The sequence below is a fragment of the Euprymna scolopes genome, chromosome 2 (genome assembly GCF_053919585.1).
Source record: "Euprymna scolopes isolate OS-2025 chromosome 2, ASM5391958v1, whole genome shotgun sequence".
Lineage (NCBI taxonomy): Eukaryota > Metazoa > Mollusca > Cephalopoda > Sepiida > Sepiolidae > Euprymna > Euprymna scolopes.
In genome coordinates, this window is record NC_136483.1 from 193,258,488 (window position 1) to 193,285,875 (window position 27,388).

Consider the following 27,388-nt stretch of genomic DNA (forward strand, 5'->3'; position numbering starts at 1 on the left):
TTTTGTTCTATACATCATTGTAAATTTATTTTATACTCATGCTTACAAGAATTATTCAATATATAAGTTAGCAAAGAATACATAGCGTAATAAAGTCTGTCTATCAATACAATTAAAAGAATATGCCTCAGAATAGTGTAAAATAATATTTTATAAAATTTTAAATATGATTGATGGTAATGATACTCTGAATTATTGATTAAATAAAGGGTTCAGTTGGAAATTCCATGCAAGTTCCAGAGTTCAACATAGATTCCCAAGTTCAATAAGAGGCATCTAACCAATTGAGCCACAGAGTCAAGTATAACTGACAATGCTAGTAAATACGTAAATGGGAATTGATGCTTTCTATCTTGAAGAATATGAGTCAACAAAGGCAATGAAAGAAAGAAAACGAAAAGGACACATCAAGATTTTCTTTTTCCATTTTTCTTCTTCATAGTGAATATATGTTCCCAGTGTTATGAGTAGCACCTTCTCATTATTTATGATTAATCAAAAATAAAATATTGATCAAAAATAAATATTAAAATATAAAATCAGCTAGAAATACAATTTTTAGATTTTAACAATAACCAATGATTGTCTTATACGACCGACGAAACGGATATAATTATGTAGCTTGTATTACAGCGGTGGTTGATAAGGGCATCCAATCATAAAAGTAGGCTTCATATAATTACAGACAGCAAGCAATCAACAAGCCAAACTGCCAACGGTATCATGAATGGTAGGTAGGATCAGAAGTAGTGACCAGCTCATCATTCAGCAAAATTTAACAATATGATTTAACTTGCATTTGTTGTAAAATGAGAGGAGGAGCTGAAGAAGTAGTGGAGCTCATAGAAAGATTGCCTTCAGGAGAATAGAGGAGAGGTGGTTTAGGTCAAATGATGGTCTTGCAATAACCAAGGGATAGCAGAACTTTGCGTTTTACTGGCAGGGAAATAGTTGGATAAGGTCATTGATGTACAGATAATGGCAGAATCCTTCTGATCAAAGGCACCTTCATCTGTGTATGCTCCTCAAGTTGGCCTTAGTGATACTGGAAAGGACTCATTTTATGGAAAAAAAAGAGAAAAGCCTTTTCAAAAACTATCAGGCAGTAATCTTTTCTTGGTTTGTAATGACTGGAATAGTTACATAGGCAAATATCTGGAGAGATCTGTTGTGGATTTGGGTTTGGAACCAGAAACACTGAAGGGAAGAGAATATTGGCGTATGCAATGGCTAACATTTCAGTGATTTGTAATCCTTGGTTCATGAAGAGTGAAAATCATCTGGAGGAGGAAAAACCCAACAGTGAACTACATCTTACTGAAAAGGAGAGATCTTAAATGCATAAAGATCCATCAAAATCATCCCTGATGAGGAATGTATAATGCAATAATGACTTCTTGTGTGTGATCTGAGTAACATCCTGATATTCGCCACAAATTCCATCTTTGAAACTCAAGAACAAAAGAGGTGTGGCATAAATTCGTTTTCATTAAATTTGTGAGAAATTACTAGTCTATGAATACGGAAAGATGCTGGCAATAAATGATGGAAGATCTAGTGCAGTGCTGTTAGCATCTGGTTATATAAAGAAGTATTTATGGAGTAAAGTATTTTGGTGGTTGAGTGATGGAGTTAATACAGCAAAGGAGCTGTTATAAAGTTTTGAATAAAGGAGACAGTAGAGAAGAGTACACAATGGCAAAAAGTTTTGCAAAAAAGGTTGTGTATACTGCCAAGCGTGATGCCACCTCATTCAAGTTCAGTAACATTGACCCCAAAAGTAACTTCATGTATAAAGTGGCAAAACAAATGCGATGAGAGAATCAAAATGTTATAAAATGTATAAATAATGATGGGCAGTCGTGCCTAGATAACAAGAACAAGAGAGTTTGGCAACAGCATTATGAAATGTTGCTTAACGTTGCACCCCCCTTTTTTTTTTACACGGTGGTCACCACTTATTAAGGCCCGGAAGCCACTCAGGGATAAGGGTTATTGCAAGTACAGTATGTTAGTGTGGAGATTTAATGAAGTGTTTACTTAAGGGGGCAGTTCATTAGGAATTTGTTTATGTTGGACTTGAAGACATCCAAGTTGTAGTCAGGTGGGAAGCAGGCAGACGGAACAGAGTTCCACAGGCGTGCAGTTCTAAGGAAGGAGCTTTGTTCATGGAATCTACGTTTTGATTTAGGCACAGATAAAGAGTGGGGAAAATTTTTGACAGTGGATTCAGTTAGACGGGTGTTTTTCGTGAAAGATTGGTGAGGGGGGACGAGAGATTGGAGTTCAGTGGTTTCAGCTAGACGGGTGTTTTTCGTAAAAGATTGACGAGGGGAGATCAGAGATTGGAGCTCAGATGAGCACCTGCCATGGAAATAACGATAAAACAAAGATAAGCTCGCAACGTCTCTTCTGTGGGAGAGAGGTTGCAGGGAAGAGAAAAGCGCATCCCCCACTAAGCCATGAAGTCTAATTTGTACTCTGTCAAGGCAGGATGAGCTGTTTGTAGCAGCTCCTGCCCAGATATGGCAGCAGTATTCCATCCTTGGACATACTTGGCTTTTATATAGATAGAGAATTGCATCATAAGTGAGATATCTTCTGGAGCGGTAGAAGGATCCCACCATCTTTCCAGCGACCTTGGCAACAGACTTGATGTACGTGTTCCATTTCAGATCAGGAGTAAAGGACAAACCCAGAAGCTTGTCAAAACATGGGGCTTCTACTAGACGAGAGCCATCCATTTCAATTGATGCCAGATTGGGATCAGAGCGTTGATGATGTAAAGGTAGTAGTTTGGTTTTAGATGCATTAAAGGTAACCAGCCACGTCTTCCCCCACTGAACCACTCGTTCGAGATCAGAGGAGACAGAACTTTGTCATTTACAGCCTTTGATGTGTTGCCGTAGATGGTCGTGTCATCAGCATAGATGTCAACGAATGATCATTGATGTAGATCAGGAAGAGAGTTGGGCCCAGGATTGACCCCTGAGGGACTCTAGCATTAATACTGCAGGCCTCTGATTTTTGTCCATCGACCACTACTCTTATGAGCCTATCGGAGGGAAATGATTTAATGATTGAGAAGACATTTCCAGTTATACCATAGCTGGAAATGTGAAGTAGGCCATTATGTCATACCTTGTCGAAGGCCTTTGATATGTCAAGAGCAATTGCCCTAGAAAGGAAGCCTTTGTCAAGAGATTCACTAATCCTGTGAGATATAACCGTTAGCACATCTGCGGTAGATCTTGCAGAACGGAAACCAGATTGTGTGTCACTACGGTTATTTCTGTTGAGGTGGTTGACTATTTCTCTATTTAATATGGATTCCAACAACTTACTCATAACACATAGGAGACTTATTGGTCTGTACTGAGAGGGAGATGACTTATCACCTGAATTCTTAAATACAGGGCATACTGATGAGGTTTTCCAGGGAGTCGGAAAGCACTTCTCCTTAAGACAACGCTTAAACAGTTTGGTAAGTATGGGAGCAAGTTCTGGTTGAAGCTTTTTTTAACACTATAATTGGGATGCCGTCAGGGCCAGTTGCTTTACTGGAATCAAGGTTCTTGATTAGCTTGGCGACCTCATGCACAGATATTTGTATGTTACCTAGCGTGTTCTGTGTTATAGGAGGAAATATGGGGAGTTGATGGCCTTCGTCGCATAAGGTAGAATTAGCTGCAAAGTTCTTTGCAAATAGTTTGGCCTTGTCTGATGCTGACGAGATGACCTCTGGTCCATTGATAATGGTTGGGATAGAACGCACACTTTTGTTCAGGATCCTATTTGTTATTTGCCAAAACTGGTTGGAACCAAGCCACTGATCAGCTACTTTGGATTTAACAGACTGGGCATATAACTCTTGCATTTTTTATTACTCTTTTACAGTGGTTGCTGGCAGTCCTGAAAGCAGCTTTAGTCTCAGTACATCTATTACGTTGGTAGTTATGGAAAAAGTGATTTCTGTGCGCGATAGCAGCAGCACATTCTGTGGAGAACCATGGCTGACTGTTACGTTTTTGTTGGAATTTTTTTAGATGGTATGAATCGGTCTATACCTACAATTAACTATTCGGTCAGATCTGATACTATAGAGGACACATCCTTTTTAAACATGGAATGCAGAGGTAGATCAGATATGAATGTACGGAAGCTATCCCAGTCAGCCAGAGAGTATTGGTATACAGTACGGTGGAGGGGTACGTCTGGGGACTTATTACATTTCATTTTTATCTTAACTGATACAACGGAGTGGTCGGAGGATCCTAGAGGAGAATGAATGGAACATGAACACAGTTCAGGGGAAGTTGAGAGAAAAAGGCCTAGGAGGTTTGCATATTGACCGGTAGTATCGGGCACACGGGTGGGTTCGTGAACAATCTGAGTGAGGTCATAAGCAATGGCAAAATCATGACAAAACCTCCCCACGTTATGAACGTTGAAGTCACCACAGATGTGGATGTTAGCCGAGGGATGTGCAGACAGGATCTGGTCTATTTTCTCAGATATACTTTTAAAGGTAGTAACTCCGGTGTTATGGGGCCGACAGAGGGCAAATATAAATGCAGTGGTGTAAGCAAGTGCAACCTGGAAGCACCTATAGGGTAAAGTAGGATCTTCTCTAGAGATATCCCCGCCACACGGGAAGCCATCTTTAATGTAGGCACATATTCCATGCCAATGGCGATCTTGGGGGTCAGATTTAGCTGTTAAGTTAGAGTATCCGTTAATTATGAACTCATCTAGAGAAGTGGTCGGCCCTATTCCAGTTTCGCTTAGAAAGAATAAGTCCGGTTTCGTCTCCTGTAATTGGGTTTCAACCTCTGGAAGGTTGGAACGTAGACCCCTGATGTTGGAGAAGGAGACACGGTAGTAGAGGTCTACGTTGGAAGATGGGGTTCTAGGTTTATTCGAGTTTCTTTTCTGGAGATATTTCATGTTGAGGTTTTGGGATTTGTGGAACAGGTCCGCATACTTTGTTAGAGCAGGATAGAGAGGGAAAGTAAGAGAAAAAGACAGGAAATTTTTTTTTTTTTTTTTTTGTAGCACATAAAAAGATAAAGCCCTAACAATTACCCACTAGTATGGCATTGTGTGGCCCCACCGGAGACTACTGCATGGTCCAGAATCCATTCACCAAATGGCAACACAGCAGTCCCAGTACTTTGCGCCTGCTGATAGGACAGCCTCCTTAGTGGTTAATCCAAGGTTGGTCCCTGACTATCAGGCAGATAACGTCAGCCCAGACGAAACGTTTACCTCCAGCACCCTTACTAGTGACATGGCCACAAGGATAGACATAGAGACAGAAAAATTTCCGACATCTCAGACTACTGTTCACCAAGTACTACCGACCTTTAAGCAGCTTTTTCTTCACCCTTTGTCGGAAAAATCACTCCCCTGGAACCTACTGGTGGTCGTCCTCACAAAGAGATCACATTAGCTAACAATACACTGTAAAGAGTTGTGCAATGAAAGATCCATGATCATATGGATTTGCAGTGCAAAATCTGACCCAATCCAACAAATTAAGAGTGGATCCATTACACTGATATGCTTATGCGGAACATACATCCTCCTGGACAAAACACTGCAGAAGCATGTCCTAAATCACACAAAAGGTTAGCTGACCAAGGAAAATTAGGAAGCAAGTAATTAGATAAGACCATATATAAAGTAATTTAGTAACAGCTTAACTGCGCGAATTAACGAGTGAGCTTGCTTAACGTCATATAGCATTTGATGCTTAAGCAAGAAAAAAGTGACATGAAGCAAATAAAAGTATTAAAAAAAAATATATAATCGCAAAGATACAGGGGGAAAACTCGTCTTTACTTATATACAAGATTAGCAGGGTTACCCAGTATTGCTTGGGGCAAAAGTGCAACATATTTCTATTAAAGCTTATCTCTGTCTTTCTTTCTCCCTTTCCCTTTTTTTCCTCTGTCCAGTCCATTCCTCTCTAGCTGGACATACATATACAATAGACCACCCGACGAAACCGGGTTCAGCTGACTCTCAGAGAATTAATTTTTTTTTTCTCTAAATTTTAGATATTATTCATCTGGATCAACACTGATCAAAAAATATATCAACTTTGTGGGTCTTTGTTTTGTAACATTTTACTCTTAGCTGAACACATATACACAAAGACATTCGCCCTTTATATAACAGTTAATCATATTTATTATAACTCTTTATAAATGTGTGATTTTTATTATAGTTATAATCTATTATTAAGCAAAGACAAGAATTTCAGCTGGTTCACAAATAAATGTTTACAGGTTCAGCTGGGAAAAAAAAAAAAATTTCCAAAATTCAACTAACTTAAGTGGAATTCATAAGAGACTGTAATCTCAAATTGACAAATTATAATACTAATGAGAGATTTTTCTGTAGAATGGCAAAAATATAAGCAAATCATTTGACTCACCCCATCGTTCCCGAGAACTGGCTTTTCTCCAATCGCCTTCATCATCTTCTTCTGCCGATTTTTTATCTCGCCAATTTTCATTACTAAATGAACGGGAATATTCTTTGGTAGGATGGGCGCCGTCTTCAAAGCTCCGAGCAGAAAAACTTCTTTCATATCGTCTACTAAATTAAAAAATATGTACATGATTGAAACACTCCATATTCCATTTTATGTAAAAAAAAATAATAAATAAAATAACATTTTTATGCTCTTTTCCATATAAAGCACTTCAATATTAGAACAAACATTAAAAATACAAACACTTGATTTGGTTTTAAGATCACATATTGGACATGTGAATCTAGGTGATTGGTGACTCCATTCAATTACTAAAATTGTGAGCTCTGGTAGATAAATATACACCTAAAACATGGGAAGTGGTAATTAGGGAAGATGTCAAAGTTTGAAACGAACACTACAAAGAAATACATTAGAGTAGAAAATGTCTGTTTGTTATGATTCGATGATACTGTTCTCATTTTGCTTCAGCCATTGTCTGCTGTGGCCATTAAAAATAATAGCTAATAAGAGAAATTCTGTTAAACAGATTGCGATGTTGAAATTCAATTCTGTAAACAATTTTAGATTTTTTTGATGACCATATGATATTAAGTGAATATCTTTCAAGGTATTAGTCAGCAATTCACAATTAGGTATGTTTTTTATATCATTCTTGAATACTCTATACACGTCCTGGAATTTTCAGTGGGTAGATGTTCTGTACAGGTTCTGAACTTAATAATTAATCGAGCAAAAGCTCCTTCTCGTGTTGACATGAACAAATTATGTGCTGGAATGCTAAAGGTTCACATCTTATGGAGTATTTCTAGTTTGATTGGTTGCTAGTAGAACGTGAATTAGATGTCTACTCATTGAATCAAAACTCCCCAAAATCTCTAGACATATGCACTATTGACTGCTGCATATATATGCAACCGGTCCTTTAACAAAAGACTACCAAGAACCCCACATGAATCTTTCTGTGGTAGAAAGATTTGTGTTAAGCAGAATGCATTTATTTGGTTCAACTTTCTTTGCATTTATAAATAAAGCAAATTAAATATAAAAACCGATCGAGGTATATTCCTTGGATACGACAAAAACAGCCCAGTCTATTTAGTATTTTTTCCAGATAAAAATAAAATAAATAGAATCTGAACTATTGAAAATTCTTCATATCCAAGACTTGTATAGAAAAGCTACCCATCAGAAACTCTTCTGAAATTAAACATGGTTTCCGATTCAAGAATCATTAAGAGTTTTCTTGCATCTTACAGAAAATGATCTCTCATCTATTAACTGGCTCTAAGAATCTCTTCTGTTTCACTATTTTGTTTAGATGATTGATTAATCTGAAAGTTCAGGAACTGTGTATTTTTCAGACTGGAGTTATTTAATATCAAAACACAATCATCATCAAACGTTTTCTCGCTATAATACAATCTCTCATATATTAACTGCCTCCAAGAATCTCTCCTCTCTCACTATTTTGTTTAGCTGATTGATATGGAAGTCCAAGAACATATGTTATCATGTCATATTCTCGGTGCTTAACCTCTTTTTTCTACACCTTTCTATTATTTCTTCAACATACATTATTCAAACTATTGATATGTTTGTGTTTCCATCGAGTCTAAACACTACACAGATGATATGGTTATACATTTTATGCATAGATGCATGATTATCAACTTCTGTAAATCTTTGGAATTGTATATTTTACTTTTGCATATGAACATAATCTGGATAATAAGAGTTTAATGTCTATTTCTACACACTGGCATGTGTTGAACGAATAAGAAGTAGAACAGGGATTCACTAGAAACGCTAATTCTTAGAATTTTTCAGAAACAAGTTCCGATAAAAATAAACTTGTTTCACCACATATTTTAGATACATGATGTTTTCCTCCTAACAAATTTAAATAGAAAACATAGCTAAAAACATAATATAGTTGAACACACTGTAAATTTAACCTATGAGAAAGAACTGAAGAATCATCCTCTTGTTAGATATTCTTATCCAAAGAACCAACGACAGCCTATTGCAAGTAAAATTAACACAACTACATCACTTTTATTCCAATCACCACTATGATAAAAACAAACCTTATGTAATACCATCCTTTTCACGCTAAAAGTAAAATTACTCAGCTAGACCAGAGTAGTACCCCCCCTCCTAAAAAATATTCCTTAGACAAAGAGTAAACCCCTTCACCCTTCATATTCCTACCACTAATTCTACATTTGAATCCCCCCTCCAATTTCAATAACCCTGCCCAAGTAACAGTGTCCCAAACAATCACCTAAAAAAGCAGCAACCCGCCCACCCCTCCTCTAATACAAAAACACTAAATTTATCTCCCATAAAAAAAGTAAAAATTGTTTAACTGACTGAAAGTTCTGGGATGGCTTGGAAATGAGGTATCGGTTTACATTAAATTCAAGTGAAATTAGTACCCAACTCTAAAGTCTAAAATAACTACTTTTTCAGTGCTTGTTTAGAATTACACTTAATGAGAAAACAAAAATACAGAAATATCTTTTATGTACATACTTATCTAGAACAAAAATGTCATATTCAAAAGATCATAAAAATTGAGAAAGCTTTTTTTTTTTTTTTTTTTTTAAGTAATAAAATCCAGGATCCAAGAGTCGCCATTTTGTTTCAAAATTCAAGGATGACAATTCAATTTGACTGCAGAGATTTTATTTGTATTCAAAATAATTAATAAATTTTAATCACAAAAAAATCGTAAAATTTGATTTTCTTAATTGAAAAACTACTTTATCAATTTGTGATTTTTGGAATATGACATCTTCATTCCATGACAATTACATACATCATCAAGATTAATCAAATGTAATTTTAAACAAGCACCAATTATTGTTCTTTCTGCCAATCTGTAAGGATATTCACACATAATTGCTTTAAGAAAAAATAGTAAGGTGTTAAAAACAAGAGGACACTATCATGAGCATGCTTAAAAATATTGACTCAAGTTCCGTAAGTATGCCTAAAATCGTGTATTCAAATGATTTTGCTCACAAATGTGCATTGTTACATTCAGGAACAGAAACAGTTTTGTAAAAAAGTTTCTCTCTCTCTCAAAAAAATAAAAAAACAAACATGCCTTTCATCCCAATTTTCTCGACTTCGATTCCGAGTGAAACTGCCAGCATCTCCGTCATCATATGACGGACGTTGACCAAAACTTTCTGCACGACCTCTACCTAAAATTGGGAGAGAGAAAAACAAGATCTTTTTAAATGACTATCAAATGTTATTTTTTTTGGATTTAAAATGGCAAAGCATCAAAGTGAAAAGAATTCAACAAACTTTGAGTCCAGATTTAATAAAAGCCTTTATATGAACAAGCAAATTTACCTATGTCGATATTTAAAAAAAATTTTTTTTTTATTACAAAACAATTATTGGCAAGGTTGTATGTTTTTAGGGCCTTCACAAGTTTTGGGGGTAGAGTTTTGTGTAGGGCATTTTAGAGTATCTTTAATTTATCTTGAAGCACTTATTCGTATGCTTAAACATATTTTAATTCATGAAGATTTCATATTTATTATTAGAGTCAATTCTCTAATAATAGTACTGATTTCAGAAGATTAAAAAAAAATAAAAATGACTTCGGTACCATCAGCTAGAATCAAAACCAAAACCCTTAGTGCTCTAGTCGCGTTCACTATCATTTGAGCTATCGACAGATAGATAAGATTTCAAATTAAACCACTTCAAGCTATGAATAAATTTGCGCATGCGCAAAAGAAATGTCGGCAAGTTAAAATGAACATTTTGCAATGCAAACTGTTCATTTCAACTTTCCAACATTTCTATACACGTTATTTATCCATTCAAAAAAATTTTTTACTTATATTTCCTGCTAATTTCAGTGTTATGTGACCAGTAGTTTAAGAGTTTATTGGTTAAATATTTTCACAGATACACGGCCACTGTTTTATATAGATTTATGGATTTAATACTGAATCTTTTCCAGAAAAGTCAGTGAATTTAATAGTAAAATATTAATTTCAAAACTTATGGATAAAAAGTAAGGGGATTTCTATACTAGTGTAAAGGATATTTTCATATAACTTTTTGTATGATTTGCATTGAAATAAATGAAATTGGCAATCTTTTTATTGAACTTAGGAAACTGTCCAAATTGGACACTTTCATCTATCCAAAATTTCACCCAGGTTTGAACAGATGAACTTTAATAATGTTGGTGATTACATCAGCTGAAACATTGTGTATATAACTAAGATGAGAATAGTAGTTTGAAATAATAATTAAATACTAGAGTTAGGAAATGAAAGTGAAAACAATTTTTATTCATTCAAAAAATAAATATCCTGATTAAAAAAAAATTCCCAAAATCTGAAAATCATCTGACCTCAATGAAAATTTCAGCACTTATTAATAAAGGCTTGTTAATATAAAAGAAAACAATAAAAAGAAAAAAGTTCACTAAATTACTAAAACCTTTTTCCATTTGTTATTAAACAGATACTCAAAACTCAGAGTTATCTCTTCTACAACATGAACATATGAAGATAAAATAAATTCTTTTAAAGGCAAATTGCTTTAATTATTTTTTTCTTAACTACAACTTCAGGACATGATCTCTTTGTAAGGCCACAGAGTTTCAACTTTAGGTATAACAATATATAATTCATCTGTAAGATGATGAATGTGGGGGGAGGGATAATGTAACACACCTAAAAATAAAAAGAATCATTTAATATGACTTATTTTAAATAAAATACATTAAATTGATTCATTAATTAAAAAATACTGAAAATTTCTTAAGATCCAATACTTGTGAACAATGGACAATTTTTTCAATCAGGTAAATTCATTTTATGGTTAAAAAACAAATGACTTTCACATTCATTATCCAACCTGAAATAATAAAATGAAAGAAACCTTTTGCCACAATTTGATAACTGATTTGCTTTGTCAGATTACAACAAAGTCAGCTTAGCACTCAAAATAGCGGCCATTGTACTGTACAACCTAAGGACACTTCTTTGTCAATTCTTTGATTCCAGCTCTTGTCCTTTGAGATAATCAAACATTCTCATAGTGGTTGAAACCTTGCAAGTGCAGAAAGTGAATCGTGGATTGGCAGTAGTAATAATCTAAGTGAACTTGGTCTGAACTAGTTGATTGTGGCATCAGTTAGAATCCCTCAAGGATTTAGAGTTTATTCTAGGCCGTTGGAGCGATGTGACATTTTACTGTAGAAGAGAACTGTTTACCAATGTCAGGTATTTTAGCTATACAATGGCATACGATTCTAACTAAACAGGAGTATATCCATTTCACTGTATATCATGATTCCCTTAAGTAAACAGTGATTACAGAGTTTTCACTAGTTCTGTTGTACAAAGATCCATCTGCCTCTGCATTTAAGCGGAGGGAAATGTTTGAAACACAATTTGACAGCTTGGAATTTTTTGTCGAGTTTAAAAACCAGACTGAACTCAAAGCATACTGATAATTCTCGAATGCTACTTGCCAGATTTTCTTCTGTGGCTTGGAGGGCAGAATAGGAATCCAGTTTTTACTTACCTGAACTTGTCTGTTTAGATTCTTGCAACACAAAATTTCTCGAACCATTTGATTACTGTACTCTTATTACCTTAGGAGAATTGTTTCCAATTTCTTCCGCTGAGTTATGGCCTCGTTCAAATGCACAGCTTTCATATTACACATGTAGATACACATACACTTGCGAGTGTATCACTTAACACAGAATGTACCGTCCACGGCTTGAACGATCTTGTCATGTCATACCCGCGCCACAAACTTTTGTGGATGCAACTATTGCAAAATTGGATTTAGCTTTGCATATTTTCCATGATCTTTTTTTGATTATCAGTTATTTGCTGTTGCCGTTTTGTCAATTAAGACACTGAGAAAAAGATGAGGATGAGAGAAAAAGCATGGTTTAAAAATCAAAAGATGCTTTTCAATAATAAAAGTAACACACCCACCTCTCCCTCGACCTCTTTCCCCTCCACCTCTGCCTCCCCTACCACTGCTACCTCCTCCTCCTCCTCTCCCAGACATTCGAAGAACGGCACAACTGTTCACCGACTGCGCCATTATCCGCTGAAAAGAGACAAATTTTAACTGAGGTTAACCCATGAAATGATCCTTACATTTAACACATTTGAAGAGAAATTGTTATACTTTGCAAGTTGAAACACAAAAATGTTTTGCAGAAAAAACTTAAAATTGTTAGGTATTAATTTTTAAATAAAAATATAAATTAAAAGAGACATTTATGGAAGAGCTAATTTTACAACTTGGACTTTTAATTATTTTAAATGAAAAAGTATCAACTAATGGATGTAGGTGTAGAATGGCAAAAAAAGAGAGCTGAAATTAAGAACGGCTTCCTTAAAGATTACCACATATGAGGACATTCCAAAAGAAATGCTTCTATTTTTATTCCACCCAAATGGATCAGAGGGGATTGCAAATTGCATTGTTATGATGATTGAACTTATGCATTCATAACCTGAAAGTTTCATTTCTCTGTTGCAAATATTGATGACGCAAGACTTAAGAAAGCAACCTCTGTCATGGACGTGTGTTACAAGTAAAGATGCATCATTGAATTCCTGGCAAAAGTGCATTAAGTAGAAAAAAAAATTCTGGAGCACAAAAGGTCGTTTGTTTTAATGGTACCACTCACGTCTTTGTAGCTCTTCAATTTTTTGAGTAAAAACTAGGTTTTACATTTGGAATGACTCTCGTAGTTGTCTTCAAATATTTGTAATAAAGCGTCACAATAATCAAAGTTAATCCAATCGCATTAATTATTATCTTAAAATAATTTTGTATTTAGATTACTATTCTCATTTTGGATGTGATTCTCACAACATTTTAGTTGATGAAACTTCCAAACATTTCCAGATGTAAACTTGCCAAACTTGGGAATCTTTATGCAATACTCTGAAATTAATACCAAATTTTAAAACTAAACCTTTATATAATTCACATGAGTAAACAGCTCTCGTTTGGTCATGTGCTGTTGATTCTGCGTCAATATGCTTCAAACATGCCTATATTCTACTAAAACAATATTAAACCTCTCAAAATTCATACTAGAATTATTTACATGGACACATGACACAATGGATAAAGGTGCTGGGTACAGTCATTTACAAGTGATTGTCTCCTGGACGTTGAAAGATCAATCCTTACTACAGATGATAAGAAAAAAAAAAAAAAAAAAAAAAAAAGAATTACATTGACATTTACTCGCTCATGGTGAACCCTCATTTATTAAATAATGGGTTCAGTTCGAAATTCGATATAAACACCAGAGTTCAACAAGTTACACCTGAAAGCAGTTGAAGGTTATATTAATTGAAACACTATGCAGCATAACATTCAAGATGAAAATACGCAAAATAAAATCAAGTATTAATCTTCATTTTACACATTCCAAAAACATTTTAAAAAAATTATTTGTATTACCATATGAGAGTGTATACATACATCTTTTGTTTAAATGTAATGCAAAATCATTTCTTTTGCTTACCTGTTCCTCTTCGGTAAGTGGTATGTAAGCTAACGGGTCTTGAGCCTTGTCCACCATGATCAAGGGATATTGTTTCAAGTCCTCAGGTATTTTATATGAAGGCATAAATAGTGCCAACATCTCTTCTCGACCATAGCGATGTTCTGCAAGCTTAAATTTTCCAAAACCAGGAGAGGAGGGCGGAGTAGCCACATTGGTTCCTTCACGCAGCCTGCAAAGAAAAATGTTTATAGAAAATTTGAAAATATGACAAATAATCAGTTTCAATTCACAAATTTGCCTGACAAAATAAAAACAAAGTGAACTATTTCTGCTCAGTCTCTCTCACATATGTGTGTCTGAAGAATATACGGATAGAATCAGTGGTAAGCATATGATGAGTAACAGTGTCATGCCTTAGGTTTATTAGCTTTGATGAACTCTGATAATGTTTGCTTGTTTGGAAGTGGAAGGTTTTAGATGGTAGGAGGAAGAATAAATGGAATAAATAACTGAGGAATGATGACAAGTGGTGAGAGGAATGGAATAATATCAATAATGGTGAAAAGAGGGATGGAGAGGGAGCAGAAGAGAAAAGGAAAGGAAAAAAGCAGTTGTGAGAGAGACCAAGACAAACTATTTTACTGTATCACACAGCTCCTTGGTGAAACTAGATGAGTTCATTCTCCAAGCGAAGAACAAAACTCAACATTCAGAGTCTCCATTTACTAAACCATCAACACTAGCTACAGCGAGAGGGAAATTTTAATAGGTACACGTTTCACATATCTATTGCCTAAAATATTTTATTCTTATAGAAAAAGGCCTGCATAAATGATGTTTATAATAATTATTTAATGCGGACTGAAGAAATAATATTCCAAATTGTCATGAAACTGACTAAGAATTTCAAAATGATTCAATGGATAGTGTTGGTTAATAGCTAATTCTTGAAGGTATGTGTATTGAACAGTGATTCGCAATCAATTGATGGTTGGAAATAAAACGTTGAAAAGATGGATTTGATCATTCAACAACAAAAAAAAAACATTTGTGAGTAGGTATCCCAAACCAAAATTTTATTTTCATTATATCTAAAGAAAAATTTATGTGGTCATATAGATTTTTGTAAATGATAAACAAAAGTACCAAATTTATTTTGGTAGCTCAATTAGCCATCAAGTTATGATCGTTCAAAGTTTGTCGGAAAGTTGAAATTTGATATTATGGTCCAGAAGCCAAATTTCATCGTATACATATAACTAAAAATGTAAGTTACTAACAAGTGAAAAATCCTTATAAATTTAATGTCATCTTGTGGTAAATGAAAATTAATACTAATGAAAGCAACAATTATTAGATGAAACCAACCTAAACACTAGGCAAAATCCCACTACCAACAGGAAAAAAGTGCAGATATGACACACAAATGCAATTTTGACTGTTCATGTATTGAATCTTAGTATGATTCATAACACATTAGAGATCAAGATAATTTTTTCTTTTAAATTATAAATTGATAACACCACTCAATTGTGGACCATGTAAAAGCAGTCGAACAGACAATTTCGTAAAAAGGGCAAAAAAGGGTAAAAAAAAAAAAATGAGTCAAAAGTATACGTTACTGAAATTGTTGTAAAAATGTAACCATTGGAGGTAAAAGCTTAAAACTTTGCAACTTTACTAATTTTTGGGTGAGAAATTAAAAAAAAATATTTGCCTTGTTTCTAATAACAAAACTTTTGCCACAGAAATATTTTTACTTTGGGGAATTTAAACTTGCCAAAAAAGGACCGACAACAATTAGATTTAGAAATTTGTTATACAAAAAGTCACAAGTCATTTTTTTTTTCAAGCATTGAAAAGCTTTCAACTTAAAAGAAAAAAAAAAGGTCTTACTACAATTTCTTTCCTTATTAATTTTCTCTCAGAATTCTTTCATAAGCTTCTGCTATGGTAGATATATCAAGAACACTCCAAATCCTGCCATCACTTGAAACTGGCATTACCTCAAAACCCCATCTGCTGACTACCTGTGCAATATCATCTGACAAAGGCCATCGAAAAAAAAAAAATCTTTTCTACCTTTGGTTTGCAATAAAAATTTTATTACAGCGCTGAATGCAGATATAACCTCAATGACTTGGCCAATGTAAAAGTTGGTGTCATAGTAGAAAGCAACTCATTGTTCTTGATGCTCATATCTGAATATATTCTGAGATGGTTCTTCATCACAACTGCAGGAGTTATCTGAATTTTTTTTTTTTTTTTTTTTTTTTTACATAGGCATCACCACTTATCAAGGCCAAGAGGCCACTCGAGGATAAGGGTTAAAGAGTGTACAGTAGAAATTGGACAATATAGTAACCGTTAGTAATGGAGATTTGGTAAATTTGTTAACTTATCTGGACCGGCTCATCAAAAACTTGTTTACGTTAGACTTGAAGACATCCATATTGTAATCAGCTGGAAAGCAGAAAAACGGAAGACAATTCAATAGGCGTGCAGTTCTAAGAAAGAAGCTTTGCTCATGGAATCTACGCTTAGGTTTAGGCACAAATAAAGAGTGGGGGGAAACTAGTTATACTGTTTTCTGCTAGAATGTTCAGCAGATTCATTAAGGGACTTTTTTGTTGCTTTGGAGGTGGAAATGAATCAACTGGATTTCTTAAGTAGTCAGAGAGAGCAGCTTCCAGTTGAACTTCATTTCCACTGGTGTTGATTTTGACACCTAACACAACCGTGAGATATCTCAGTTCAAGTTTATCAAAAATACCTGATAGAAAATGGATATGCCATTTTTTTTTTCGTGCACCTGTCGTTAAAATGCAAGGGAGAAATCAGTATTTTAAACTATGACCGAAGCATGAAATAAATAACAAAACACTGACAATGATTTTTCGGTTTCATCTAAATTAATTTGTTGTTGACCCTTTAAAGTTGCTTTAATTAAAAAAAAAATGTTTCATTGAAATTATTTATTTGTTCGGAAAAAAGAAAAAAAAACTATTTTATAAAAATCCAATGTTGCTTTCAGTACAAAATTGTTTTATTAAAATTATATTTTCTTAGGCAAACTTTTCAATAAATGTTTTTATATTTATATTTTGATCAATTTTTATACAGTAAATGTTTTGGTTTTCAAATGGCGCTCGCCCAGTTTAAACAATTATGAATATATACTTTTCATTTTCTATTTTTATTAATTTTTTTAATTTTCTGTTTATAATAATAAAAATATACATACATTTCATGAAAAACTTTCCCGTTTTCATTAATTAAATCAAAACATTTTCAATTAAATAATTATGGATATATGTTCTTTTCACTTTCTTTATTTACTTTTTTTCATAGTTCTTTCCAGAAGTAATTAATATCTAATTTAATTTTTTTGTTATTTATTTCTAACTTCGGTCATAGTTTAAAATACTGATTTCTCCCTCGGATTTTAACAGGTGCACGAAAAAAAAAAAAAAAAAAAAAAATGGCGTCTCCATTTTCATACTGTAGAAGTACTTTCTCAGGAATTATTAAATAAACAAAAAAAAAAAAAAAAAAAAAAAAAAGATTTTTATAGTGAAATTAATTTTTTCATTCACGTGCACATAACTTAATTATATTTTCAGTTATCATTTTTTAAGTAATGTACAGTGTAATTAAAAAATAATTTAACAAAACGCCTGATAGAACATAAACAAAAAAAAAACAAAAAAAAATGCACATTTTTACGTGAAATTAATTTTTTTTATTCAAACATGACTTGTTGCACATAACTTAAAACTTAGCTATATTTTGTTCATTTTTTTTTTTAAAGTAATTTAACTGTACAGTCTAATAAAAAAAAAATAATTTAGCAAAATGTTAGATATATCAAAAATGTCCAACAGAACCGAAGAGAAATAAGTAAACAAAAAAAAAAAATGAGGCACATTTTTTAAAATGAAAAAAGATTTTCCGTCACACGCAACTAAAAATGTTTTTTTGATTTAAAAAAGAATTTAACAATGCTGAAGTTTATCCAACCGAAAGAACATAAAAGCAAAGAACATATGAAAGTTTAAAAGACATAGAAAATAAACTGACATTATTTTTTAAATTGTAAATTTTCATTTCTTTTACTAACAAGCTTGTCGCACTAAAAATATTATTTTAAACAATAACTTTCTATAACTTTTTAAATAAACAAAAACAAACTCACTTAAGAACTTTAAAAACTGTGAAACAAGTTGTTTGTTTACGTTTTCGTCGTGTGGCTCAGCTTGGCTAGTTCGTGTTGACAGTTGATTTTCGTGATGATACTTCATAAGTACTTCGGTCACTTGGGATTAAGTTGTAAATCTCGATATGTAGGTACAGTCACTTTTATTAGTGGCACTTCTTCATTTATGAGCATAGTAATATGACACCAACAGATTATTAAAGAGGAGATATTTCTCTACAAAACGGTGTGATTTTCGGAATTTTTTCAACTGAATTTCTTTCATATTTCTTTCACTGAAGTTTTCAAGTGGGATTTTTTTTTGTGAAAAACAACTTAAAACCCTTTTTTAAGCTCACCATATTGATAAGTCACCTTTTTTCTTTAAAATGGTACTATTTTTTTATACCTAGACTCACAATATTGCGCGCACCAAATTTGAAAAACACCAACATTTTTTGTGTAAAAAATAAAGCCGCGTTCACCAAAATTAGTAACTTAAAGTAACCTGGAACAAAAACCTTTAAAGACACCAGAAAAAGAATTATATATAAATATAAAGAAAAAGATTAAATTTTATTTAAATCAAAACTTTATCAAAATAACCCAAAAAATAAACGAGATATCGCAAGTTGAAGTTAAGGGAAATTTAACTTTATTTACCAGTTTTCGCATCCTAAACTAGGCTAGTTTGAGATACCTACTGTGAGCAAAGAAAACTTAATTTACAAACAATTATCGTTATAATTTATATGTGGAGTAAGGATTTCTTTCAATTTTTGCATAAAACTCAAACTCTGTAGCCATTTTCTTTCTATGTCGCCGTGTCTACATATTACCAGGATAAACACACAAGAAAATAACGATCAATGTTTCAAGTATGCATAAATTATTTTTCGTAGGGGCAAAGCGTTTACTTTTCTCATCTGTGTAGGGTCCCTTTGATTGCATGTTGTATTAACGTATGGAGTATATAAGTTTTAAAGTAAGTATAACAATTTAAACTTATTCTTAAACTTGTTTTACATGAATCGTAAAAACAAAATGTCTAAATCCTCTTCAATAATAATATCAATATTCAGACTTCACACCGTTCTACAATTAAAAACAAAAATTTTTTTTTAATTCTCAGGATTACTATCGATTAAACATCGAATTGTTACCTCATACTTATAAAAGAAATAACTTCTTAAGAGTGTATGCATATGTAGAGTTTTCTAGGCATGTACATAAAATGATACTCCTGTACTTTATATTTCAAGAATACTTCACTACTTCCGAAAAAATTCTCCATTATGCTCAATTTTTGTTTGTTATGCAAGTTTATCATAAATTTATTTCAATTGAAATTCTTAAAAAAAAAAAAAAAATTGTATATAAGATTTTTAAAGTTAAAAATGAGTTGAATATCAAAAGAATTATTTTTTTGTTAAACTCCATTTTACATAAGATTTAAAATTAAATTATGATGGTAGTTCTTAAAGCAAGATTCATATTTTCATATTTATTGTTCATAATTAAAATTAATTTTGATTTCCTAACAATTATTTAAAAAGCACATTTTTAAAGTTCATACATAAAAAGAAAGCAAAAATAAAAAATAAAAAGTTGCCATTATTGGCTTTCTTTTAGTGTCCCATTTTATCTCTTCTATTATCACTGTCTTCTAACATATCTGTATTATAAATTATGTGTTTTTGACCCCTGCAAATACATACAGCAAAATACAAGAGATAATTTCCTTCCTTGTCTCAACCTTCAACTTTCATTGCAAAGATTCAATTCTTAAGGTCAAACCTAATCCTATATCAGTATCATGTCATTTCAAGGAGCAAGAAGCCTGGAAAATGTGACAGTCTCATCACCCCAGTACCTATGGGTAAGTGTACAGATTGTTGTAGCACCAGTTATCACTTCTAAATAAGATGAAGGAAAAAAGGATGAAAAAGGTCTTAACTCTCAATGTAAACTGGAAGTACATCATACTAGTTTACTGATCCCGCTGACATATTGCAGATCTTATCCGAAAACCGCTGGATGTAAATGGATACCACCACCTTCATAAGAGTTGGGATGTTCAATACATTTCAAGGATTCTTACCAGCTAGTGATGCTCACACGCATAGATACAACTACATAATCAAAGATGTTCCTCGCAAGGTCAAGATTATCGATCACACTAAATTTTACCATGATACAACATATACAATTTTTTAACCTTAGGTTTGAGTACTTTCTACGCTAGACAAAAATGAAAAATTTCAATTCCGTCAAGATATTGTTGAATTTGATAACCTTTGGATAATACCAGGAGTAGCTGTTTCCAAAAATATGCTAAATGCAATCAACTTCATAATCTCAAAGATTATAATCAACGCCAGGAATTTATTTGAGATAGTCAACCATGTAACCTAAACACGTTTTTTCTAGGAAAAAGTAAAACATTGATTTTTTTTTGGATATCAAGTTTGATTATGCATTTCACGAATCCCAGCAGATTATCATAGGATTAGTATGGAAACTTAATACCAAACAGGTAATCCGACTCACTGTAAACTGGAGAAAGGAAGACGTGTATTCTACGCTTGCAAAAATATTGCACATGCATCACTGAAAATGCTCTAATCAGTTGGTTCGAGGGCCGACACATTGTAGTTGCAGGCAGCAGATTCTGCACTGATGTAAAATGCCAAAAAGGATGTAGAATAATAGTATTCTGGAAAACTATTTATTATGAATCTCATCGATGTTATAGTGATAATCAACGATAAACCACTAACAAGAGAAACTCCAGTGAAATACACAAACCATTTCTCTTCAAGATCAAAGTAAAATCGTTCAACATTACCAGAATAAGTGGCGGCACAGGGTGGGGGACCAATTTTGTTTCTCATAATCCAGTCCTTATTTCTCCTTCAGACCAAGATGCTATAGCAGAATCAGTAACCCATCAAGCAATAATGGATTATGGCTATAATGTGAATATTACATCGCCATGTCTCAAACATGCATCTGACCACAATGACCACATCTATAAAAACTTGATAAACAAAAATTACTTAAAACACAACTCACTAAAAGCTTAAGATTTTTGCTTTCTGTAAAGTTCTACACACTTAGCACCGACGTAGTACCACAATTGCAGAGCAAAAGTGCTCGGCTGTTTGCATTCAGATCACCAAGCATCATTGGAATAAAAGTCCATCCCAAGGATGCAGTATATTGGTAGTAATGTATTAATATGCAATATTTACTAGTCAATCAATTAACCCTATACCCAGTTTGTCCGTTCAAGCAGATACTGATGGGCCTGTTCAATATCAGACAAATGGTGTACCTCATCTGTACATCCTTTGCATTTTACTCATTTCAGAAGTTTGTAAATTATCATCTTTAATTAGCATTACAAGCATATGCTGTATTTTTGTGGACATCGGCAATGTTACATACCTAATGTGCTGCAACAAGTCATATCTTTTTTATTTGTTGGTCAATTTTTTAAATTATATTGATGGAAAAAGAATAAAATAAGCATTCCAATGTTAATTTATTTTTCTTTTATACGTTCAATATTTTTATGCTCCAAGTAAAAAGAAAAAAAAAAAAAAAAAAAAAAAAAAACACGGTAAAAAATACAAATTTATTATGTCTAGACTCTTAGCCACTATCATGTGACTTTAGAACGCCATTTTAGACACAGTTAGTCATTATAATAAAATCCTACATTTCATCTGAGGAGGAACATCATCACAATCACAAACATCGTTAAAAGAAGTAGTTCCTATTTTTCCCTCTAAATATCAAGTCCTCCTACCGCCCCCAGTCATCACCGGGAGGAATTCTGCACTTTCGACAGATATGGGGTTTCACACTTCGTAACTGGATCATAAACTCATACACATAATCTTCCCCATTTCCGATTCAAAAATAATAAAGTCTCGCCACACTAACTCCGCTCAATCTGATAGGCTGAACACTGATCATTTCTATATTCCAGATTAACGGTATTTGCATGCTTAACAAACGTCACAATGATACCTACTTTTGCTCTCTGAATAAATTGCTCCGTTCATTTTCTTACATTTTACAGCCTTAGTTTGTATTTCCTCTCCCTCCCTATCTCTCTCTGTATATATTCTTCCCAATTCTCTCTCTCTTTACATTTCTTTTTATGCTGAAGAAAAGAAAAAAAAACATTTCACAGCGATGCCAAAGAAAAAAAAACAAATGTTTATTTTCTCTCTCTTGCTCACTTTGCACATTTGTTCCAGTAATTATATTTTTCAAACATAGTTATGTTTTTTTTTATATGTACTTTATTTAACTATACTTTATTTAAACCTGCACAATCTATTATGATCGTTGCTAAATAAAAAATTAATGTTTCAGCAATATTATCTACTAGATTCTCCTCAACATTGCGCACATGTTAACTTTTTTTTTCTTTTTTATGAGTGGGGGGGGGGGACGAGGAGGTAAATTTGTACATTAGGTCCACCCCCACAATTTTCTTTAGAATGATGATTTTTATAGGTTTTCCACTATGCTTGTTAAGAAAATCTCATTCTAATTTGTAGAGATGAGTACTTATAGAGATGTATAGACCTGTATTATGCACTGTAATTCACTGGCTGCCAAGTTTGTAAATACACACGATAAACAAATCTACTTCTCTTTTATCGACACTGCCCCCCCCCCCATTTTTTTTTTTTTTTAAAAGTATTTGCGGTTTGTGGGTGGGTATGTTGATAATGATTATCACGGTTAAATTTGGGAGGATTATTTTTCTACCCCTCTCCAAAAGAGGGCTATCTATTCCAAAAGAAGTGAAGTGAAAAAAAGTCATAATTGTTTTGTTTTACATGTTAAAAAAAAACAACATAAAACTGGAATTTACTTCAATACTATTGGTGGAAGGGTTGAAAAGAAGAGGAAGACTTGAACAACAAACGGAAACAGCTAGGACTGCTACCACTGATTTTGATCACTCTAAACAGTTCATATACAGCGAGAATCCTTAACCCCTAAAACTTCTGTTTTTACTTTCCATTATTATTCTAATGGACCAGTTTTCATAATTTTATTAATTCATACCGATTTATGCATTTTCTTAATCTTTTTTTTTTTTTTTTTTTAAATTCAAACAGTACCTGCATGTTATCACCCCAAACTAGCACTTATTGCCAGTGAAAGGCAGATTATTTCATTTTATCTACGGCTGCCAGTGTCAGCAATTGTTCAGAGACGGCAGTGGCCACCAACAACACCATAGTTTACTTTTTTGTGAGGAAGAGGTAGGTTTCCACCGAGCAATGTTGGTTAACGGGTCCTGATGTGAAAGGATATTCATTTCTGAACAAAATGGTGGTATTTTGAGAACTTGACATGCTTTCATTTCAAAAATATGAAACTACCTTAAAATCTGATTATCTTAAGTGCTTTATGGTCGATAGATATTGTTAAATTAACCATTGAAAACAGCATTATATGACTTAGTACTTGTGCAGTTTTTGATGCATGCTAAAACAGACTTTATCAGCATCTTTCAGACGTTTATGTAAAAATAGCCAGGTGCTGAATGAAAATGCTCCAGCCTCAAAATCAAAACAAGGTGATGCTATCAAACAGGAAAATAATAAAGCTATATTTAAAGCAATAAAAAAAACTTACCGTATGTAAAATTTTATGAAAACAATAGTTTTTTGAAGAAAAAATAACAAAACTACTATTATAATTAAAAAAAAAATTTTTCGCAATAAAGTTGAAGGTTTGCTTATTTTTTGGTTTTATTCCAAATATGTTTTTTCTTTTTTTTTGTATTGGTACAGCTTTTAGACCAGACCTACTAAGCTAGGGTTGGTTTAAGGTTAGGGTGAAAATAAAAACAGTTTTACTTGCATTGTTTTTAGGATTAGGGTGAAAAAAAAAAAAACCCAAAAAACAAATACAGGATTTGATCCTTTTTAATTTTTCGGGTAATTGAATTGTCTGTAATTAATTGAATATCGTTTTAATTAGTGTTGGGACGATTCCTAAATTTTTTCTGCTTCCGATTCCAGGAAAATGTTGATTAACGATTCCGATACCAAGTAGGATTCTGATTCCGGTGGAACTGTTGTTTTGAAATATACCATTATATAATCAAAATTTTTTGTGTAGCGAAAAAATTTCATACAGCGAAAAAGTGGAAAAACAATTAAGGGAATTTTGAAAATTTGATTTTTTCGTAAAATTTCTTTCATTGAAGATAAAAATCATAACATATTTTAATCATGAATTAAACATGCACCATGAAATTAATAACAATCAATTTCAGGAGTTATTTTATATATTGAAAAATATAAAGAAAAAGTCATGATTAATTCAACAAAAATACAATAACATCAAATTTCAAGGGGAATAACATGTTTTGTTTATTTTTTGATATTCATTTTTTTGTTTTATTTTCTCTTTATCTTCAATAACTCTTTAAAATTTAACATTTTTTTTTTGCAGCTTCAATCGCTAACTGATTTTTATTCACTTTCTAGAATCTTATTTCTAAATGACATTTTAAAATAAAATCTGTGATTAAATTTTTAGCCTTTTATATTCAATTGTCCCAAATTATTCCTATTTATTTATTTGACTTTAAAAAAATATTTTTAACAATAATCTTATTTTTTTTTAATCTAAATAAATTGGTTTGGTAAATGTTACCTTATGCTACAACAGAACACCGACCACTCCTTTTTTTTTTTTTTTTTTAAATTTTTAAAAAAGGTATTCGAGGTCGCTGACAACGAATCTGATAATCAAACCCACGGCAAATTTATCGTTTGCATGGTATGAACGCTTAGACCTGGGGACTATTTTGTGCTATTTCACCGTCTTCAGTAGTGTTTTTCTTACATGATGTTTGTGTGCAAATGGGCGTAGTCTAGTGTCTTATCACATCATGTAGAAATCTTTCTAATAAGAAAATGTGGCTGATTTTTTTCTTTTTGTCTTATGTAGTTTTTAATGCTTTTTTTAATTGATCAAAAAATAAAGTTTTCACAAGTGGTTTGCAAAAACATAAACAGCAAACACATTTTTATGTTTTTCGTTCTTTTGAGGGGGGAGGAGGATATTCCATTAACAGGTGCTTCTGCAGTTTAATTTAACCGTTTTTCCAAAAGTAACACACCGACATTTACCCCCCCCCAATGTAAACGGAATTTTTGTGAAATGGTAAATGTCAGCATGTTACTCACGGCAAAACGGTTAATTAAACTGCAGAAGCACCTGTTAAACTACACAAGTCCTATAATTGAATACCCCCAACCCCAAAAAAGAACGAAAAATATAAAAATATGTTTGGCGGTTATGTTTTTGTAAACCACTCGTGAAAACTATTTTTAGATCAATTAAAAAGCATTAAAATTACATAAAAAAATAAATAAACCAGATTTTCTTTTTTAAAACTGGATTTGAAATGACCGCTTAAAGATTCCTACGTGATATGATAAGACACCCCACTACGCCCGTTCACACGCGAACGTATCATGTAAGAAAAACACTACCGAAGACGGTGAAATGGCACAAAATAATCCCAAGGTCTAGGGAAATACCATGGAAACGGTAAATTTGTGGTGAGTTTGATTATCAGATTCGTTCTCAGCGACCTCGAATACCCCTTTAAAACCAAATTAGAGTGGTCGGTGTTCTGTTGTAGCGTAAGGTAACATTTACCATTGGTTTATTTTAAGTTTATTTCTATATTCACTTTTATTATATAATTATATACTTATCATCATTTAATGTTTATTCCTATTTAATGTCTTAATTTACTTCTTTATATCTACATAAAAAAGTACATTTTTGGTAATTTTTTTATTTCTATTGTTAAATAAAAGTTATTTATTGAACTTTCGAAATCGCCTCGGCCTTTTGCTGTTTTGGACATTTTTTTTGTTTTTATTGGGCAAGGAAGTTTTAAAAAAAATTGTTTAATTGCTTCATTCGCAGAATATTTGAATGAAATATAACTTTCTAAAAAAAAAAAAATTAAATTCACTTAACGCATTGTTCTATTAAACCTTTTATTGTTTAATTAATCTCACTTAAAACAAACAGTTCAACTTAAACATAAGAGAATCGTAATGAAATAATCGTAAATCTAAGGTATTTTTTAATGATGCGATTCTGATTCTCTCCAAAATACACGATTCTTACGATTAACGATTCCGATTAATCATCCCACAACTAGTTTTAATCAACAAATTTTAGCATTCACTCAATTCGCAACTGCAAATTTTCATCTGCTGCAATCTGATTGGTTGAGCACTTTTGCATCTTCTGACTATGGAAACTGTTGGAAAAGGCAGATGTAAAGTCGACTTCAGCATTGATCACAAACTATCAGTAGCTGTCAATAGAAATATGTATGTATATCCCAGTGAAATAAGTGGGATGGGAGAACTTCAAATAAAGGTCCCATTTTCAATTGTGAGTTTTAACATTTGCACTTAACTATTTTTTTATGGTTCAGTAAATAAAATAATTATAGCTCTAACAATTTGGTTCAATCAATAATTTAAAAACTAAATAAAACGATACCAATTAGATTTAATTTTTAAAATTATAAAAAAATTTCAAACTCTGTTGACTTTAAATAAAGAAAAGAACACTACCAGACAATGCCAGATCAGTACAACTAGTATATAGCTTTATAAAATAGAGTCGGTTTTCCCCTATTTCATTGATAGCTTTTGTTAAAATATACTTAGAACTGTTGTATCAGTTTTTAAAAATTAATTTCATATGTAATCAAGTTTTTGTTTTAATTAATAATATAAGAGAAATTAGATTAACTTTTTCATACTACCAAATTCGTTTCTTGTCACCAATGACATTAATTAGAATCAATATTTTAATTTCACTATTAATAATCTAGATCTCTTCCCTTTTTGATAAGGTATTTCCCTCAACTGAATGTTATTTAACCTACTTAAAACAAAATAACGTTTCTATAGCACATTCTATAATCCGCATGTCAATAAAACTGATGTGGCAGTCAAACTGATAAGACGTGATCTTGCTAAGATGCAATGCATTGTTCAATTCCTGTCAGAATGTGACACAATGGGCGAGAAACTCTTTCGGAGCAAACTTGATGTTGATGCTCTCAGCA

At 32.6% G+C, this 27,388-nt stretch overlaps 1 protein-coding gene across 12 annotated transcripts in view; it reads right to left on the reverse strand.

Moving 5' to 3' along the window:
- The window catches only part of LOC145300556 (uncharacterized), a 205,718-nt gene that overhangs the window by 87,834 nt on the left and 90,496 nt on the right, over positions 1-27,388 (reverse strand). For 7 of the 12 annotated variants that reach the window (XM_080144497.1, XM_080144493.1, XM_080144504.1 and 4 more), the window contains exons 3-6: positions 14,058-14,268; positions 12,499-12,616; positions 9,618-9,717; positions 6,443-6,606 (exon numbers count right to left, since the gene is read on the reverse strand). In XM_080144497.1, coding sequence (XP_080000623.1) covers positions 6,443-6,606; positions 9,618-9,717; positions 12,499-12,616; positions 14,058-14,268 — 593 coding nt within the window. The remainder of the gene's footprint in view (positions 1-6,442; positions 6,607-9,617; positions 9,718-12,498; positions 12,617-14,057; positions 14,269-27,388) is intronic. The other 5 variants (XM_080144495.1, XM_080144505.1, XM_080144502.1 and 2 more) reach the window with 1 other exon arrangement.